Consider the following 19,544-nt stretch of genomic DNA (forward strand, 5'->3'; position numbering starts at 1 on the left):
CATTGAGGCGATCACGCGTTCTCCTCTCGCTCGCCTCTTCTCCGTTATCTGTATCACCTGACAGCGTGGCGACGGTGCACTAGCTTGTGGGTTTGCTGGTGCCCCCCCCTCCCTCCCTCCCTCCCTCCCCGAGTACACGTCTCCGTCTGCCTCCATTTTTCGTTAATACACCTCAGGATCCTGTGCCGGTCTCATCTTCACCAGTCCCAGCAGACCTCTGGCTGATCGCGTGCACTGCTGCCGTCTTGCTCGCTGCCGTTGCCTCCGCCTCGAGCAGCGTGTCTACCTTGTTTGGACCCCTTCTCTCGTCGGTGTGTTCTCGCGTGTTGATCCAACGCTTGGTGCGTGCACGTGTGTGTGTGTGTGTACACCATCACCGTTTCTCGATGGGTGCGCTGCTCGTGACACTGCTGCAGTGCCGCAACAACCAGTCTCTTTACCCGAACCTCAGCGCCACACACCACAACCAGTATGTTTCGTGTCGGCAGCCGTGCTCGGTGCCGCTGCTGGCCGATGCGCGCGCCTACGGCCGGCAATCGCACCAACATAGCTCGCTCATGACCTCGACCACCGCCACGATGCCGACGGACGCGGCGGGTGATGAGGCCACTTCTGGGCCACCGGTGGCGAGGCGCGTGCAGTCCACTCACGCAGGCACCCCGTCCTCAACATCCTTCGCTGGTGCTGTGAGTGACATGCGAGGCGCTGACAAGCAACCCGTCAACCTTTCCAAGGTCTGCCAGGACGGAGGCGCCACGGGGGCCACCACGGTCGATGCCGACGGCGATGCGGCAGCCGCGATCTCACGCCTGCTCGCCACCAAGTCAACGCCGACGCCGGCGGTGGGCAACGCTCTCTGCACCAACACACTCCCCACAGTCCCACCGCTGTCATCGGCACGGATGGCGAGCCCCCCCTCGGCCACACCGCCGACGCAGCCTCAAAACTGCCCCTCCCTGCCCTCCGCAACGGTGTTCATGCCCAGTGCCACGGCCGCCGCCCCTCTGGCACCGACTGCACCGTTGAAGAGGCAGTGCAGCAACGACGCGGAGTCGCGCCTCGCCATGCTGTTGCCAGCGACCTCGATGCCGATGCCGACGCCGACGCTTGCAGCGGCCGGTGGGCTGTCGCTCACGTCGCAGGATGCGCCTGTTGCGACGGACTGCGACACCGTGAAGAGGATGGCCTTGCCAGGTGACAACGCTGCCGCCGCGAGGCCGGGGGCAGCGAACAACGCAGGCGGCAACGTCGACATCGATGACGACGAGCTTGGCCCGATGGACTGCGCAGACGCGTTCCAATACTTCTTCGACGAGGACGAAGGGGTGTACCGGGACGTCGAGAGCGCCGTCTACGCGGCGCCGCAGATGGCGCATGTGTCGATGCCCGTGTTGCGCGACCACTACCTAAGCCTGCGTACGGCTCTGTGCACGGAGAAGTCGTCAGCGGCGCTGACGACACCGTCGGTGCCACCGCTTCAAGGTGGCAGCGTGGCGCCCACCATCCCAAGCATCTTTCTGCTAGGCGCCTCCGCGAACGCCGGCGGCGGGGGCGTGGCGATCAAGATGGCCGCATGGTCTCTGGCGCAGCAGCCACCGCCACAGCAAGCGTTGAAAGCACTCGGCCGCCCTCAGCAAACTCCGCTGAACCTCCATGATGCGCTGCACGCGAGCCTAACACGCGCGCTGCTAGAGACGGGAGAGGACCTTGACGACAATGCGCACAACGCCGCGACGGCGAACGATGTGGCGGCGGCGGATGCCCCGTCGGGGCTGCCGCCCGGTGCCGGGCGCTTCGTCTCACTGGTGCAGGAGATGGCGGCCGCGTGCCGCCGCATCGGCGCCGCGCCGTTCGTCTGCTGGCGCAGCATTGATCGCGTGACGGCGCTGCCGCCGGAAAACCCGCTGTGGCGGCGGCTCCACAACGGCGGCGGCGGCCGGGTGGACAACGCGCACGGCGAAGCCGAGGACGACACGTCGTGCCCGCCAGTGAGCGATGCGCCGCGCAAGCGCCGCTCGCACCCCTCCGCTCTCCCAGACGGCGTTGGCGGCAGCGGCACCGAAGCTCATCCATCCTCGTCGCAGCAGCAGTCCGAGTCGCTGTCGCTCTACTACCTTGGCCCGCAGCAGTACATGACCGCGACTGTGTGGTGGTCGCGCGTGGAGGCATTCGGCTTCGGTCTTCGCAGCATGGGCCTGCACCCTGGTGACCTGATCGGCATCGTGGAAGACACACGATGGGAGTGGCTGGTCACGTGCTACGCGGCTTGGAGCGTTGGGCTCGTGGTCGTCGTCTTCGACAGCTCGGCGCGGACCATGGCACGGGTCGCCATGGACACCGCCCCTGATATGAAGGCACTCGTGTGTAGCCCCATGGTGCATCGCGATGTGCGCCGGCACTACGACGCCGCCGCCGCAGCGGCGGCAGCGGCGGCTCGAAGCGCTCGCGCGCCCGCCCCCGTTACACCCACGGCATCATGCGACATGACGGACTGCTACGGCGGTGAGGAGGACAACGACCAACACTCGCATAGCGCGTGCGCGAGCGGCGAGGCAGCGGCCGCGACATGGACGGGCCAACGTGGCAAGCACGACAGTGCCGAGGCGACCGCGCCGTCCGAGCGCACTGCGGCGAAGCCGCGAACGAAACAGCCTGCACCCCCACCCATGTTTATCGTAATCCGCTCCGCCGGGCCTCCGCGCGGCGGCCGCAGCGACGGCGGTGACGGTCGCGCGTCAGCCACCGCGGCACCGCGACCTTGGTGGTCGCGCACGAGCATGCGCGAGCGGCAGCCGTCGCACCAGGCCCACGGCGTGACGGCGGAGGGGCACGATGAAGTCGTGGACGCAGAAGAGGAAGACGAAGAAGAGGAGGCGCTCTGGTGGAGCGACGTCCTCATGCATGGTGAGACGAAACTCAAGGTATGGCGTCAGCGCAAGCTGCGAGAGCGGCGGCTGCAGCATCAGCAGCAGGCCCGTCTACGCCACCTGAAGCCGCAGCAACGCGGTGCACGCGCCGGCGTTGGTGGGAATGCGGTCGCGTCCTCGCCGCCGTCCAGCGCCTCCCTCCGTCGTCCTCGTTTATGTGGCGGGATCGGCACGGATGACCTGCGCGGCGCCACGTCCGCGGCGGCAGCCTCGCAGGACGGGAGTACCACATCTGTGGCCACCAGCACCCAGCCCGGCCCCACCGAGGCTGTCAGTGATAGCGGTACCGCAACAGCGTGCGCGACGTCCTGCGCGGCGAACACGATGCCCATCATGCTGGTCGGTGCCGCCGCCGCCGCCACGAGGGATGGCAAGAGCGGCGGCAGCGCGAGTTTCTCCTCCAACGATGCAGCAAGGCGCGCGTTGGTGCCGCTGCGCGAACGGAATGCACTAACAGAGTCGCCTCCGCGCGGGAGCAGCGGTCGCTCGCTAAGCACGCTGCCAGCGGCATCGGCTCTGGCAGGCAGCGCCCCAACGATCGCCGCGCCGCTGATGATGATCGATGACGGCCCGCCGCAGCTGCCACTGGCACCTCTCCAGCCAGACGACCTCGCCTTTATCCTCTACACGGAAGGCGATCCCAAAGGCGTCCTCCTCACGCATGGCGCCGTCAAGGCATCCGTGGCTGCGCACCACGAATACCTTAACTCGACCGACGTCGACGGCGACGACGGGCTGCGTCGCGTGGCTGGCGGGTGCGACGCGCTTACCGGCACTGCGACCACCAGCAAAAACAGCGGCAGCACCGCAGAGAGCACCGGACGTGGTGGGCAGGGCAGCAGTCGCATAGCCCGCTACACGACGGCCTACATGCCCGCGCTGCGCTCGCGTACAGCGCCAGCCGGGCGGCCGTCGTACATGGCGTACCTCCCTCTGCACGACATCTGCGAGTTCGTGGCGGAGACGGCATCGCTCCTGCGCGGCCTCCTCGTGTGCTACGGCACGCGCCGCACCCTCTTCGACACGTGGGCACGTCCGCATGGCGACCTCACCGAGTACAAGCCCACCATCTTTCCTGCTCTGCCGGCGACACTGGCGCGCCTGCGCCGCACCGTGGAGTCGATGGTGTCCACGGGGTATCGCCAGCTGCTGTTTGAAGCCGCCTACGAGGCGCGGCGGCAGGCAGTGCGGCGCGGTTTGCACACACCGTTCCTGCTCTCCACCATCTTCGCTCCCTCGCGCAAGCTGCTCGGTGGTCGCTGCCGGCTCGTGCTTATCCGCGGCGGGCCTGGCGCCGCCGCACTGCACCCACGGGACCAAGAGTACGTCGAGGTCGTGTGCGGGGCGTCCCTCGTCCAGTCGTACGGTGTCGCGGAGACTGCTGGCTGCGGACTGCAACAGGCGTACTGCGCGACGCAGCTCGACTCGATCGGCGGCCCGCTGGGACCGGTGCACGTCAAGATGCGCGACGTCTTCGCCACCGGCGCCACCTTTGTTGGGAGCGCCGCCACCGCAGCGGCAGCCTCGGGCAGTGGATGCAGTCCTGGTTGGCGCGTCTGGACCCATCAGTCAGAGCGACCAACAGGTGAGCTGTTGCTGCGCGGCCCCACCATCATGGCCGGATACTACCGGCAACCGGAGAAGACGGCAGCGGTGCTGGAGAAGAGCGGCTGGCTGCACACCGAGGAAGTCGTAGAGCGCTGCCCGGATGGCTCTTTCCGTCGCATCGCCTCCCTGCGCCCGCACCACGCCACGACGAGCAACGGTCACTGCGTCGCCCTCGAGCCACTCGAGGCGCTCTACGCGCAGCACCCGCTCTGCCTGGAGGGCGGGGTCTGCGTGCTGGTGCATCCGTATCGGCGGTACGTCTGTGCTCTCGTCCTTACTGATGAGCACCATCTGCGCAACTTTCTTCAGACAACCGCCGCGGCTGCGGCGACACTGCCGTCGCCGCACTCTCAACCGACTTCGCCCACCTCGCCGCTGCCGTCGTCGCCCTCACCGCAACGGCTGCTGAACTGGGCTGCGTTATTAGCCGGTGAGGGCTGGCCACAGTGCCTGGGCGATCCGGCGCTGAACCAGGCCGCTGCCGCCTCGCTCGCGGCGTGGGCGACGCAGCACGGCGAGGCCGCCCCGCACGAGCGCGTGCGGCATGTCCGTGTCCTGTACGACGTGTGGGACGTGGCGCATCACACACGCACCGCAACGGGGCGGTTGTTCCGCCCTGCGATCCACTATCGCTACAGCGGCGTCATCCAGGAGCTCTTCGCGGAAGAGGACTGACGGGCCACCCCACACGGCGGGAGAGCGGTTGGAAGGGACTGCACAGCATGCGTGCGGTTCTCGCCCTACCGGTGCGCGTCCTCCGGCGCCGCTGCTGTTGTTGTTGCCCTGTCCTACCCACCCCCACATCCATCCATGTTTGCGTGTCCTTTCCATGTGTTGTGGGTCCCTCCCTTCTGCCCTCTACCCACGCGCCAGAGAGCGGAGGTTGCCAAGCGCATGCGCAGCGGGCAGGATGTTGTGTCGATATGCATCTTATCTACAAGGTTGTTGTGACGGGCACACGAACCATCACGCCGCGCGAGAAGCACACGAGCGATGCAGCGCCCTTTCCCTGGACGTGTGCAAGGTGCATGGACAGCGTGGCGTCCACGGATGGAGGTGAACGCATCACCACCACGCTCTCCGCGGCGTGTGTCCGTGCGGCGCCTATCGAGCATGTGCGTATGCGCGTTGCCGTCTGGCGCGATACTCGTCAGCAGTGCGCAACGGAGACACCCTCCCCCCTCCCTCCCTCCCTCCCTCGCGCTCACGGTACAGCACCCGCCAACATGGCCACCTGAGCGCTCTCTGTCTCTGTCTCTCTCTCTCTCTCTGACTCGTCGCTGTTCTGCCCCTCCTCCTCACGCCTCCACCGGCGCATCGATGCACATGTGCGCGTCTTCGCGGATGTACGTCTTTTATGCCCGTTAACCGCCCCCCCCCCTCCACACACACACACACACACACGCGCGCACAAGTACACACACTCGCACACCATCTTCTCCCTCGCCGTCTACGCTGCATCGCGTGTGAGGGCTATACGAACCACGTCGCCGACACATCCCCACATCATCGTGCTGCTCGCCGAAGGAGTCCACCAAATCAGGTGCACACACCCATCGCCCTCCTTCGTCACCATTCCAGGCACTCCGGTGCAGAGATCGTCTTCTACACACACGTACACACACACGCACAGCCGTGCACTGAAGCACGCACACACGCGCGCGCGTCCCTTGCGTCCTCTTCCTCACACGAGAGAGAAAGACGGCTTGTGTGTGTGTGTGTGTGTGTGTGTTGCGGCCGCTGCTGCCGCGGACCTGCACATCCGACCGCCACCATGACATCGCGCGTCCAGCTCGACTTCTTCGTGCCGCCGCCGGAGCGGCGACAGTGCGTGCGCGAACGGCTGGCGCAGCAGCGCGCGCCGATGTTCGAGTGGCGGCACGACTTCGCGGAGTCAGCTTTCGACGCGGCCACAGGCGAGCGCCGCCCGCTGCGACGCATCTTTAACCCCGTGGCGAAGGAGCGCCCGGCTTCCGTGCGCCGTATCCACGCCGCGGCACACAACGCGGGTGCGCACGCTGCAGCCACCACAGCGTCCTCAGCACGGCCAGCGACAGCCCCCGTGTGGGAGGCTGCGGCGAGCGGCAGCGCTGATCGGCGCAGTGCGTGGAAGCAGTCCGGCTTCAGGTTCACTGAGAACTACTTCCGCAAGAGCGCGCACTTGCCGGTGTCGCAGTTGCGCCCCCACACCTCCGCCTCTGCGTCTGGCTTGCTCCGCAGTGCGCGCCGAGGCGGGGTGTACGTGCCCTACCTGCACGACACCATTCTCTTCTGCGAGCCTCTGCCGCGTTCGATGGAGCTGCATCGTGGTGGCCCTGGTGGTGGCGGCGGCGGCGACGGCGCTGCAGCAGCAGCCGACCAGTTGCCGCCGGTCAAACGGCCGTCCTCCACGGCAAGTGTGGTGCTGGCCGTCACGTGCAACGCCGCCGAGTCGCGCGCGAGGGAGTTGCAGGCGTCGGTTGATGCGAAGAGGGCAGCGCTGCTGGGCTGCTCGAAGCCGGCGAACTGCCTATACGCCGCTGGCGTCAAGAGCTTCACCTGCGATGACGACGTCAGCACAGGGGCAACTGCGCAAGGCGAAACGTGCTGCGACGTCGTGGGGCCCTCCATCGCGGCCAAGCAGCGCGCGTTGGCGATGGCCGAGGGCGTGTACACAGACCTCATCCTTAATCGAGGCAAAGCTTGGTCAGCAACAGCAACGGCGGCCGCCGCGAAGACGGAGCTGCCGACGGGCGAACTGGCCTACAGCCTGAGGCCGTCCTACGTGCAGTCGCGTCTTCGCCGAACAGCAGGGCGGCGCAGCAGCAGCAGCCAGAATCTCGGCACCGCCGGCATCGTCTCAGACCGCTACTCCGCATCGTTGGACGAAGTGATGAGTGGCACCACGCAGCACACCACGGCGGTGACATCGCCCATGATGGCGTGCGTGTCAGCGCCACACATCCGCGGTCACCGCGGCAATGGTGTATCGGGACCACCATCGGAGCGCGCCATCACGCGGTCCCCTGGCAACGACAGCATCGCCGGTACAGTGCCGCTTGCGGCGACGGAGGTGGCGCTCGCGGACACAATCACCTTTGTGCGGCGCAGCGGCAGCACTGCGTACCACAGCAGCACGACGGCGGCACCGCCGCCAGCCCTCTCGCCGATGGAACTCAGGCACGACGTCGAGGACACAGGGAAGACGCGCAGCCCAGACGGCGTCCGTGGCCTAGCCACATCCAAGACATCTCCTACTGCAGCCGCGGCCGGCCTGCGAGCCGGGCACCGCCAGGGCCTTCAGCCGACGTCGTCATCGTTGCCGAGCCACGGAAACACGCAGCGGCAGTCCGACTCGAACCCCTTGCTGCACCAACTCTACCGGACAAGCAACAGCACCGACTCGCCGACGTACCTGCGCACCTACGGCGATGCCGGCGGCAGCACCATCGCTGGCGGCAGCAACTACGGCAGCGGTGAAGGGGGGGGTCAGCGCCATCGTCGAGATGGGCGCGACGCCAGAGACAGCCCTCACCAAAGCCCCCTCAGGCCGAGAGGGGGAGGGGACGTGAGCAACGATGCGCAACAAGAGCACCACCGCTACCAGCGGCCCTTCACGGCGTACCGTCTGCCGACGGAGTCGAAGGAGACGCGGGTGTACGCGGTGCAGTTGCGTGGCTTGTGCAACGCGGACCCGTCGCTTCTCAAGCGCGCCGAGCCGCTGCGGCGCGGGATACCGGTGATGCTACCACCGGACTGGCAGCCGAACTGCTGAGTACCGTATGTATATATATATATATATATACGTGTGTGTGTGTGTGTGTGTGTACGTGTGTGTGTGTGTGTGTGTAGTCGTTCATGGTGTTCTTTCTATTTTTTTTCCGGCTGGCTCCTTCTCATCGCTTGGCGTGTGATGTATCATAGCCCCTCCCTCTCCCTCTCCCTCTCTCTCTCCTTCGCACATACGTGCGTGCGCTGTTTGGTGTGTCTCGGCGTCTTTGTTATGTCTGCGCGCCTGTACCGCTGCTGTGGTGAGCCATCTCCGTGGAACACGGATGCGGGCAAGGGGGAGGGAGGGCCGGTGTTTGCGTGCTCTCCCTCATGTGGTGCGTCCCTCACGCGCGCGCGCGCGCGGAGGCAGCCCATACCCCACTCCCACCCACGCCTCGTGTCAGCTGTGCACACGCACTGGCGCAGACACGAGCACGATGTTCGGCATCACCCTCCCCTTCCCCCTCTTACTGCGTCGTCTTCCTTGATGTACTCGTGGTCTATCACTTTCCTTCACGCGTGCAGTGGGGTGGTGGTGGCATGCTGCTGCAGCACAGCGAAATGAGGAGGACGACTTAGCAATACAGACGCCTGTCCTGGGTGTTTGTGGCATATAGGGGGGTGGCACCGTCATCCGGAGCAGCCCCATTTGGTCGTGCGTTCACCATCACCATCATCATCGCTTCGGCGCAGTCGCCGTGATGTGTTTCTCAGCAGTCGAGACCATGACGTCGTCTGTCTTCCCGCCTCGTCATCTTCCGCGGCAGCGTCCGTTTCCTGCGCACACTCACGTTCAGGTATGTGCAACGCCTCCCTCTGGTGGGGAAGGAAGGGGGGAGCAGGCTGTGGGTTGTCGAGACGGCGTGGCCTCCCTCCCTCCTTCCTCCCTTATTCATCGGCGTGCACATCCTTCCCACGTCCGTGATGCGCCACGGTCCGCACCCTTTTCCTATTCACTCGCTGTGACCCCTCCCCCCCCCTCCCTCTCCCCCGCTGCACCGACTTCCGTCTTGCCGCACGCACGCACACGCACACACACACACACGCAGAGACAAGCGCAGGTCTCAGCCCTGCAAGGCCTTCAGCTGGCTCGTGTCTGTTCAGTAAGGTAGCGCATACACTCGAGGGCACCTCCAAACATGGGGCAGACCAAACTCAGCCGGGCACCGCGGCAGCCGCATCACAGCGCCGACCCCACCGCAGAGGCGGCCCCGACGCCGTCCTTCCTCGTCTACCCCGTCCCCAGTATCGCGGATGCATCTTTTCTGCAGATCATCTTCTGCAACACGGTGAGGCGGAGTCTCTTCCTCGGCTTCGGCCGAACGCGCTTCGCCGTGGCGGAGCTCACGAGCGCGGCGGTGGCCGCGGAAGTGGAGGCGATAATCCACAAGGCGGCCGCCGCAGTCGCGGGTCTGGAAGACGGCGCTGCTGCGTCTCAAGAGGCGAGCGGTCTCGCAGCTGACGCGGCTGCACGGCACGGTGCTCTTGAACGCCTTGCCAACGACGATGCCTTCGAGCACATGACGCTGGCGGACTTGTTCGCCCCACCACCTGGTGGGTCATCCTCACAAGGCTCTGCGTCCGCGCCGCGGCAGGAGCACCAGCCGAGCAGCAACGGAGGCGGCGGCGCTGCGGCAGGTGGAGAGTCGCTCGACTTCAGCCACATTCCATATCTCGTGTGGCGTGGCAGGCCTGTACACGTCGTGGTGAGCGGAGTTCGGGTGGCAGACTTCTACGGCAGTGGTGGCGCCGTGCCGGAGCACCGCGTGAAGCGCACCACCGATGCGGAGGAGCAGCGCAGCAGCACCAACCCGAAAAGGGCGAACACCGGCAAGCGCACTCGCGACGACGCCGACTCAACGGCCGCACTGTCGTCGTCGCCGGCAGCAGACCAGCGGGCAGTGGCGGAGGAACGTGCGCAGGGCAGCGGGCTGATGCGCCGTGACGACGGCGGCATCCACCGCGCCCAAGTCACGCTTCCCAAAGGACCGCTGCCAGAAGTGCGGTAGCGCCGACCACTTCACGCGTCACTGTGACGGCGGCAGCAGCAGCAGCAACGGCGCCAGTGTCGCTGCGGTGGCCAGCCCTTCCGTGGAGATGGTGGGTGTGGATAAGCAGCCGCGGCACGAGGCTCTCGCTGCTGGGGCGACTGCGCCAACGCCGCGGCCGGCAAAGGCAAAGCCTCTCGTGCAGCGCACCTCGAAGGATCAGTGCAAGTACTGCGGCTCCGAGGCGCACCTCTCGCGTCACTGTCCGAGTAAGAGCTAAAAAAATCGACAGAGGGCTGCCCCGCTGTCGCCGTCCCATATGCGGTGAGGATCAGCGATGCAGACGTGTTGATGCGGCGCAGCAGCCGCTCCATGAGACGGCAGCCGCCCTCGCTCGGATCCTCTTTTGCAGCACGCCTCCCCCGCCATCCTCTCCTGGTAAGCCCCCTCCCCCTCTGGAAGGAGTGAATGCAGACCACCGTGCGCCTGCTCGGTGCGCCCCGTGCAAGCCGTCTGCACACGTATCGCTTTCACGCGGTTGAGGAACGTGCCACTGGAGGAAGAGCGGGCCTCGCGCAGCACGCGATGGTGTCCGCTGCTGACTACCTATCACTCTCAGGTGTTTGTGTATTGGTGGGTGAGACGGACATCCCCACACACCCCACACCCCCTCTCTCCTTGACGAGGGGGGGGAGGGGAGGGGAGGCCTGCGCGCACGACGGCTGTGATCGCCTCTTAACAACAGTGATGCGCCGATAACGCGCGCCCACGTTATAAGAAAACGAAATCAAGACAAGCCGTGGAAGCAATGCAGGAGTGGGATGCGTCTCACTAGCCCTACCCTCTTCCCCACCCCCACACCACCACCGATCTTGCCGAGCTTTGCCCACACGCACCGCAACCTCCGTCGTGAGGGTGGCTCAGGGGTTTGTGAGTCGAAAGAGGGAGACGACGGCGAAGTTGTCGAGGCCGATGCTGGGAAAAGTCTGCATGGGCGCACAGCTGCGCACGTGTGTGTGTGTGTGTGTGTGTGTGTGTGTGTGCGGATCTGCATGAGGCTCTGCGCCGGTCACCTGGCACACTGTGTATCTGTCTCTACAACAATAGCAGCACCACGCATATCGTTCTCTGCCTCCTGATCCCCCTCCCCTCCCCTTCCACCAACCCCTTCTCTCTCTGTCTCTCGTTCGCCGCCTCCCTCGCTCGCAAGCCAGAGCAAGATCGCTGTTTGGGGTATGTGGTGCCCCGCCGCCATCCCGCCCGCTCCTAACACCTCGCACTGTGCAGCGTAGACGCAAAGGTGAACTTACTTGCTTTCTCGGTGGCAAGCTCGCTGCAGCATGCCACCGCCGCCGCCGCCACTGCCATCCTCCGCCTCGTCCTCCGCCCAGTCACCGTCGTCTACCCACAAGCCGGCACGCAAGCCGCTCAGCATCGATGATGTCACCATCGACTTCTCCGCCATCGCGACGACCAGCGGCGGGGCGACGGCCCCCACGTCCGCTGCGTCTGGAGCAATCCCCGGTCTCCTCGATATCATGGCAACGCAGCAGCAGCAGTATGACGGGGACGGGGGTGCCCAGTATCGCGGCGGTGGCCGCCGTTACCAGGGCGTGTCGGACGTGCGCGCCTTCGACCCGGGCCTGCAGGGTGTCATGCAGCGGTACACCAGCAGGGCCGCCAACGCGGCGGGCTCCGTTGGTGGCGGCCCGGCCCGACGCAGAAAGATCGTCTTCGGTGCGCAGCAGCAGCAGCAGCACGCGTCTGCAGAGGATCCAGCGCCGCAGACTCCCTCGGCGGCACACTCCGTCGAACCTGCACCGCTGTCGTCCCTCGAGGCCACTCAAGCGGCGCTTGACTTCCTCGTAGAGGCGCAACAGCAGCAGACCTCCGCGGCGGCGGTACAGCAACGCCGCGACGCCTACTTGGCGCAGCTGCGCTGTTTTTGCCAGCGTGGACGCGGGGCGGACGGCCACGGCGCCGGCAGCGCGCATGCTGAGGCGCCGGCCACGGCGTTCCCTGACGGCAGCCATGCGCAGACCAACTCGCTTCTGCGGCAACTCTTCGCTGATGGCGTCCCCGACATTGAGCCGTGGGACCGCTGGACCTCGACGATGCCGCGCTACGGCAGCATCAGCAACAGCGGCGGCGGCGCGCACCTCGTCGTGTCCCCGCTGACGGCCACAGTGGCACAGATCCGGGCGGCGCAGCTGGATCTGGTGCATCACCCCGTGATTCCGGACACGCACTACACGCAGCACTACGAGTACCGTGACTTAGAGCACCCGGTTATCCAGAAGGAGTACAAGACGAAAGAGCAGCTGCGTGCCGAGCGGCGGGAGCGACTCAAAGAAAAGCAGGCGAGGGCGCAGCAGAAGGCAGCGGCAGCCCCCGATGTAGGGGCGTTGCACGACATTACCGGTAGCAGCCGTGGCCCGACGGTGCTCGCCTCGTCGGCAGCGAGTCGCCTCCTGCACGACCGGCTCTCCACGAAGAACCTTGCCCTGAACCTCTTCGGCTCCAGTGTGCTGAACCCGCTGGCGACAGACACGAAGGTGCTGGAGCAGTACGAGCTGCGCAACTTGGAGCACCAGCGGCGCAACCACGACCGTCACGTTGCCGCACTGCCGGATCAAATCCTGAAGCGCGCGCGCGATCAGCGACGCCACGCAACAGAGGCGCCGCTGCTACGCGCCTACCGCGTCTTCCCGATCTTCTCCGCGGCCCACCTCGGCAAGCTGCGCAACTTCGCGAACGATAACTTGCTGCGCGGCTTCGTGTTGTACGTTGGCGACTGCGACGCGGTGATCGTCCTGGCCGGCGGCGAGGTGGCAGCGCGGCATCTGGATCGGTGGATCATGCACAAGATGGACTGGGAGCACCCCGACACGCGCGCCGTGCGGCTCTGCAGCGTGCCGCTGATGGACGCAGGGAGTTTCTCCTTTCACCTGAAGAAGGCGCGAGGGCAGCCGCACAAGAGGGCCACGACGGCGGCCGGCAAGCGCGACGGCAGACTGGACGACGTGGACGGCGATGACGCAGCAGAGCCGGTCTTCATCAACATGGTGCCCACCGTCGAGGAGGCGGAGGCGTTCCTGCGTCGGCTTCCCGCGCCGTCGAGCCCGTGGTCGGATTTGTGTGGAGTGTGGCGCGCTGCCTTCTTGCGTGACGGGCTTCAGCTCGCTACCGGAGGACATCACTAAAGAGGCAAGCCGCGAGCGGTGAGATGGCGTCGGTGGTGGTGATGGTGGTTCAAGCACGCACATATACACAGCTGGCAGTATGACCTCTCTCGCAGCGGAGGCAACGTTCAGCAGCAGCCGCGACAGCCCCTGTCAACCAACCGCGCAAGCTGCCTTCTTCTCCTTTAGGATGCGATCACGCCTACTTAACCCCTCTCCCTCTCTCTTTCTGAAACCTGTGATGCATGGCTGCCAAGGCCTTCCCCATTCCGTCCCGTCTGCGCCCAATCCTCTACCTAGCACCCACGGAGCTACCGCCGCAGTCAGCAGGTGAGGGGGATCGCAAGCACGAGCGCGCGTCGCCATCGCGGCTTCTCGCCCACCCACACCCCGTCCCAGCAAGCGGACGCACGCGTGCAGCTACACCACGCATGTACGCCCCGACGCACTCATGGACGCGCTGCCACCGTCACCCTTCTCCCGTCCTCGCCCTCTTGTGCACCTCGCTCTCAGCTTCCCTATCGCCCTTCTTCTTTTTCTTGGTGTGGCTCCACACACAGTGACACACGCACGCGCGCACGCAACAGGAAAGTAGCGCCTTGAAGTCCGATACGAACAATGGCGGCCGCCACCTTCTCGATGGAGGGGTCCAAGTACGAGATGAGCACCTTCTTGGGTCGTGCCCGGTACTGGAGCGAGGCGATCAACCCTATGCTGCTCCTCGAGAACGAGAGGACGCTTCAGAAGCACCAGATGCTGCTCGACCGGTGGAAGGATGGGCAAGCCGGCAACGTGCCAAGCGCCGACCTCTGGCGCGCGCGCATGGCCGTTGAGAGCTGCATCCACCCAACCACGCAGGAGGTCATCCCCCCTGGCTTCCGCATGTCAATGTTCCTGCCCATGAACTACCTCGTTGTCCCATTCATGATGCTGCCGTCGACGCTCATGAGCGTGGGCCGCACGGTGGCGATCCAGTGGTTCAACCAGAGCTACAACAGTGCCGTCAACTACGCCAACCGCTCGTCCGACAAGCAGCCAGTATCGGAGATCCTGAAGGCGTACACGGCGGCGGTCGTCGTGGCGTGCGGTGGCAGCCTGCTGGCTACCATGTGGCTGAAGCGCATCCCGACCGGCACGACCACCTCGACACTGATCCGCGCGACGGTGCCTTTCCTCGCCGTCAGCTGCGCCGCGACAGTGAACTTGGCGAGCATGCGCAAGAACGAGTGGCTCAGCAGCGGGCAGGGTATCCGCGTCGTCGACGACGATGGCGTCACGCGCGGCACGAGCACCGCGGCCGGGTGGGACAGTCTGAAGAAGTGCAGCGTCGCGCGCGTCTTATGGAATCTGCCGTGCATGATGCTGCCGACGCTGAGCGCGATGCCGCTCATGCGCATCAGTCCCTTCGCCAGGCGCCACTCAGCGCTCACGGAGTGTCTGCTGCAGTTGCTCGGCCTCACGCTCGGCGTGCCGCTGGCGCTGGCCGCGTATGACCTTCATCAGACCATCCCCGTCTCGAAGCTGGAGCCGCGGTTCCACAACCTCAAGCAACGCGACGGCTCACCTGTGCAGACGCTCAGGTACTACAAGGGTCTGTAGACGCCACTGTGTGCGTGTGCGTGTGCGTGTTTGGGGGGGGGGGGGGGGGGAATAACGTCGGAAAAGGGGCGATGTAGCAATATGGAAGTTGCGCACGCACCGTCAACGAGGTCGCGGCCCAGCGAGAGACCTGAGTTTTTGAGTAGCTTGGGTGTCCACCCCCTCGGCCTGTGTACGTGCCTCTTGTGTCTGTTGTGTGTATGTATATATATGCATGCGTGTGCGTGTGCGTGTGCGTGTGCGTGTGTGTGTGTGTGTGTGTGTGTGTGTGTGTGTGTGTTAGCTGTGGCAGCTCGCCTCGTCTGCCGCACGCTCATGGCCCCCCCCCCCTCCTCCTCCTCCTCCTCTTCCTTTGAGGTCTCCCCCGGGGGTGATGAAGACGCAGCGGCGCCTGAGCAGGAGTCATGAAGAAGCGGGCGGGGCGGCGCGCACCGCCCTTACCCGCTGTGTCCCTCGATATGGATCGATCGCCCAAGTGTCGCATGAACCGCGTCATCATCGCCCTCTCTCTCTCTTCTTTCCTCCGCCCTTCTCCTGCTCGGGATGCGATGAATAGCTATGCGCACTAGCATCCGTATCGACTCCAGCCACCCGTGCACGGTTATCAGTGCCCACGCCACGAACATCACCACCACCACCACCACTACTATTCCCTTCCCTCCCTCCTGTCTTACACGCGAACATACAGACAAGCGCGCGCACGTCTCTACATGGATGTGTGCGTGTGTGAACGCGCGCAAGCAGTGGCCCCTTCTTCTCCCCTCCCTGTGACGCCGTCATGAGCAGTGCCTCGAAGCCGAGGGGAGCTGCTCTGTCCTTCTCGTTTTCGTCGCCGGCGCCGTCTGCTGCTCCCACCGCAGTCGCAGTCCCAGCCAGGACGCCAGCAGAGCCGGCCACCGCCATCGCCGCGGCGGACAAAGACGGCGCCGAGGCGGAGCGGCGGCCGCGTGGCTGGACACCCATCGAAGATGGGCGCTTCCGCATCGCCCTCACCCATCCCCGAGCCAGCAGTGACGCTGACACCGGAGCGGCGCTATCGTCTTTCACCAACGCCGCGCCGGAGGATCTCAGCGGCGCCGACGCGGCCGCCGCGGCGGCGTCGTCGCTCTGCGAAAAGGTCTGCGGCACCCTCTCGGACAACGCACGGTGCAATGAATGCCGCCCCAGCGAGCCGCACATCGAGGTCCGTGCTGAGGCATCGCTGGTGAACGCGATCAACAGTGCGTACACCTCCACAGGTTATCCTTTCGTCGTCACCGCCGGCAGCGCACGCGGCGCCGTCTACGGCTCCTTCATCGACCTCAGCAACCCGACCCTCAGCTCCCTCGAGCTGCCGCCGCCGCAGTCTATCATTGTCGCCCCGAGCTACGTTGGCGACGCTGATCGTCTGCCGGCGCACGGCCTGACGGAGATGGACACATTGCTGGCGATCCGCTGGAGCCGCGGCGATCGCATAGTGAAGACTGCCGAGACGGCCCCCACTGTCGCCGCCGCCGCGCAGGCGAAGCAGACCTCACCCACGACAGCTGCCGGAGCCGCCGGCATTCCGTACACGTCAGCCGTCACACGCACCATCGCGCACCACCTGTCTCAGTTTCCGGAGGGCATCCACGCCATCCACTCGTCTCCGGCGCTGCGGCAGCTCCTGGTAGAAGGCACGCTGCCGACAACGCTGGCAAGCACGCCTTCGGCGCCGGTGAACGCGGCCGCACACGCGCCGGCCTCGGCGAGCGGCGGCGTTGGTAGCGGCAGCGCTGCGGCAGCAGCGCCATCCACCACCACCACCACCTCCACGGTACCGCGGCTGTCGGATGCAGAGGCGAATGTGCCACCGCTGCCGACGCCGCCGCAGAGCAACGCCCCTGTCCAGCACACGCTCGTCAGCGCGAGCACTTTCAACCACATCTCCGTCTACTTCGTCGCCCACCAGGACGGGAAGCTGCTCTACACGGCGCCGATACAGAGCCTCTCCGCCAGTATTGCGACGCGCAAGGTGACGGCACACCAGCCCATTCTGGTAGGGCGGGAGGAAGTGGATGCGCTCGTGGAGGACCCCTTCACACCGTTCCCGACGATGCCTCCGCGGCGTACCCGCATCGCCTTCGCACCTATTCCGGTTGCCGGCGAAGAGGCCGCCGTCTTCTTCGCCTCGAAGACGACGTCGCGCTTCGTCGGCGCGGATGCCCGCCGGAAGACCGTTGCTGCCGCCCCCGTCCGCTTCAGCGTCGAGCCTCACCTTCTCATCGGCAACCAGAACGGAGACATCTTCCTCTTCAGCCTCCTGCAAGAGCGGGTTGTGCAGCACCTGAACTACCACGTTGGCCGCCCGAGCGCGAGCGCCTCCCTCGCCGGCGGCAGCAAGGGAGCGGGCAACAAGCTGGTCTACTCCCCCGTCTCGTGCATCGCAGAGGTGCGGAACGGTGTCGAGACGACGATCACGCGCATGATCGAGTCCGCCGCCATGGCAAAGCGCAACTGCCGACAGTCCTTCGACAGCGACGGCATCCCGACCGGCTTCAACGCCGTCGCCCATGCCGCGGCGCCGTCGCACTACTACTACGACGTTCCCCCGTCCCTCTACGCGGTCGGCTTCGACGATGGCCAGATGCTGATCGTGGGCGTCACGTGCGAGGGTGGATGGATGCTGCGGCACCTCAGCAACCACCACTTCGGAATGCGGCCGATCCACTCCATCGCAGTGCGGGTGCCGTCCTTCTACACACGGCTGTGGACCAGCTACCTGCCCCCCATCACCTTCGCGGACCGCGGCAGCAAGTCCGCGGTAGCAGCACTGCCGCCCATCACGACCCTCATCACGGCCGAGTCGGCCCTCATTGTGCACGAGGAGGAGCAGCTCGTGGCCGCCATATCATGTAATGGCGGTTCCATTGCGGTGGTGCGGCTGCCCGGGATGGAGATCATCTCCTCCGTTGCCCCGACCGCCTACAACGCCGTCGGCGAGATCCTGGCGCTGCAGTGGGCCGCCACGTCGCCGCGCTACCTGCTGACGCGGGACATCCTCGTCGCCTCCGGCGAGGACGACACGATGACGGCCTTTCAGCTGCTCACGCAGCTCCTCGTGAACACCAGCGATCGGAACCACCACGATGGCAACGGCAACGTGTCGCACATGTCGTCCACCGAGTATGTGCCGGCAAGCGCCCGGCTGCGCATCCTCGAGAAGACGCGGTTCCACCGCAGCTGGGTCAGCCGGTTAAATTTGATGCCGGTGGTCGTGCCCGCCGCGACGGCCAACGCAAAGGCCGCTGGCAAGTCGAGCAGCGGCGGCATGCCGCAGTACCTCGGCGTGTGCCTCGTTGCCTCCTCCTATGACCACCGCACCTCTTTCTGGCCGTACATGTTCAGTGGGCAGCAGCAGGGGGTCGGTGAGGCGGGAGGCCCGGGCAGCGCCAACGCTGCGGCATCAGCGTGGAGCGTTAGTGAGGGTGCCGGCAGTATGGAGCATGCGGACTCGCTGATGTCGGGCCTCACCAGCAACAACATCCCCCTCCGCACGATTTCAGTGCCGGATCGGTATGTGCTCGTCGACGGCCCAACGACAGCGTACCCGCTGCACCCGGAGCTCGTCGTCGACGCTGCGGCCGCTGGCGCCGGCACAAGCTTCTTCCTGACGACAGTATGCTGCCGTGGCAAGGTCAAGTTCTGGTCCGTGCAGGTGAAGGTCTAGTCGCCTGTGTTTTCTGTGTGGACCATTGGGAGGACTTGGTCGCCACGGGCACTTGAACGTGGTGTCTGGCCGCGGGGTGCGCACGGTTCTTGTCGTGAGTGCCGTGCGTCACAGCTGAGGACTGCATCCCCCCACCCCCGCCCCTCGTTCGTGCCGCTCCTTGTGTACTTACGTGTGCACGGGTGGTGGTGGAGTGTGTCTGCATCTCTCTGAGTCAGTGTGTTGGAGGGGCGGCGGTGGACGAGGACGAGGAGGGAGAGAGGGAGGGGGGAAGAGATGCGTAGACCTCGGTGGGCGACGCTGGTCCCTCGCGTCGTCGTCGCCGCCGTCGCTATCATTCTTTTCCACGTGGTGGGGCGTCAGCTCCCACCTCCCGCGCTCCCGATAGATAACGCCCCGCTGACCGCGCGCCCTTCGTGCTCCACCCCACCTCCTACCTATCCCCAACCTCTGCCGCTTGCGGTGGATGGTGTGTCGGCCGTCTATCGCCGTGTGCAGCATCACGCACGAAGCTACTCCGTATGGAATACGTCGGCACCACCGCGTCATGCCAGCAGGCGAGTTCGCCGCCCATGTCCGATGCTAGTGCTTTTCTTGCCTTGCCCTCCCACCCCCACCCCACTTCCTCCCCTCACTGCATGGCTAGGTTCCTGTGAATGGGTGCATGCAGCGCCCACTGCCTTCGATGAGGCCCCCTCTCCACCCCATCCCGCCCCACCCCACCTCGCCGGGCCCCCCAAACACCTCCGTCTCCCCTCGCCTTCCGCCCCGCCCTCTCTATCTCGCTCCCTCGCTCAGCTCT

At 65.8% G+C, this 19,544-nt stretch overlaps 6 protein-coding genes across 6 annotated transcripts; all 6 read left to right on the plus strand.

The window, feature by feature from the left end:
* Nucleotides 1–386: 386 nt before the first annotated feature.
* Nucleotides 387–5,210, plus strand: LMJF_01_0530 (putative long-chain-fatty-acid-CoA ligase; the record flags this gene model as incomplete). The annotated part of the gene is made up of 1 exon (XM_003721527.1): nucleotides 387–5,210. One exon carries the CDS (start codon nucleotides 387–389, stop codon nucleotides 5,208–5,210), a length of 4,824 nt encoding a protein of 1,607 aa, XP_003721575.1.
* A 1,099-nt stretch (nucleotides 5,211–6,309) lies between these two features.
* Nucleotides 6,310–8,289, plus strand: LMJF_01_0540 (conserved hypothetical protein; the record flags this gene model as incomplete). Its single annotated transcript, XM_003721528.1, has 1 exon — nucleotides 6,310–8,289. The coding sequence occupies one exon, from the start codon at nucleotides 6,310–6,312 to the stop codon at nucleotides 8,287–8,289; it is 1,980 nt and encodes a 659-aa protein (XP_003721576.1).
* A 1,135-nt stretch (nucleotides 8,290–9,424) lies between these two features.
* Nucleotides 9,425–10,294, plus strand: LMJF_01_0550 (conserved hypothetical protein; the record flags this gene model as incomplete). The annotated part of the gene is made up of 1 exon (XM_003721529.1): nucleotides 9,425–10,294. One exon carries the CDS (start codon nucleotides 9,425–9,427, stop codon nucleotides 10,292–10,294), a length of 870 nt encoding a protein of 289 aa, XP_003721577.1.
* A 1,319-nt stretch (nucleotides 10,295–11,613) lies between these two features.
* LMJF_01_0560 (conserved hypothetical protein) lies at nucleotides 11,614–13,476 on the plus strand (the record flags this gene model as incomplete). The annotated part of the gene is made up of 1 exon (XM_003721530.1): nucleotides 11,614–13,476. The coding sequence occupies one exon, from the start codon at nucleotides 11,614–11,616 to the stop codon at nucleotides 13,474–13,476; it is 1,863 nt and encodes a 620-aa protein (XP_003721578.1).
* A 597-nt stretch (nucleotides 13,477–14,073) lies between these two features.
* LMJF_01_0570 (putative tricarboxylate carrier) lies at nucleotides 14,074–15,054 on the plus strand (the record flags this gene model as incomplete). The annotated part of the gene is made up of 1 exon (XM_003721531.1): nucleotides 14,074–15,054. One exon carries the CDS (start codon nucleotides 14,074–14,076, stop codon nucleotides 15,052–15,054), a length of 981 nt encoding a protein of 326 aa, XP_003721579.1.
* A 778-nt stretch (nucleotides 15,055–15,832) lies between these two features.
* LMJF_01_0580 (conserved hypothetical protein) lies at nucleotides 15,833–18,742 on the plus strand (the record flags this gene model as incomplete). The annotated part of the gene is made up of 1 exon (XM_003721532.1): nucleotides 15,833–18,742. One exon carries the CDS (start codon nucleotides 15,833–15,835, stop codon nucleotides 18,740–18,742), a length of 2,910 nt encoding a protein of 969 aa, XP_003721580.1.
* Between the last annotated feature and the right edge of the window lie 802 nt (nucleotides 18,743–19,544).

Source organism: Leishmania major, chromosome 1 (assembly GCF_000002725.2).
Source record: "Leishmania major strain Friedlin complete genome, chromosome 1".
Classification (NCBI taxonomy): domain Eukaryota; phylum Euglenozoa; class Kinetoplastea; order Trypanosomatida; family Trypanosomatidae; genus Leishmania; species Leishmania major.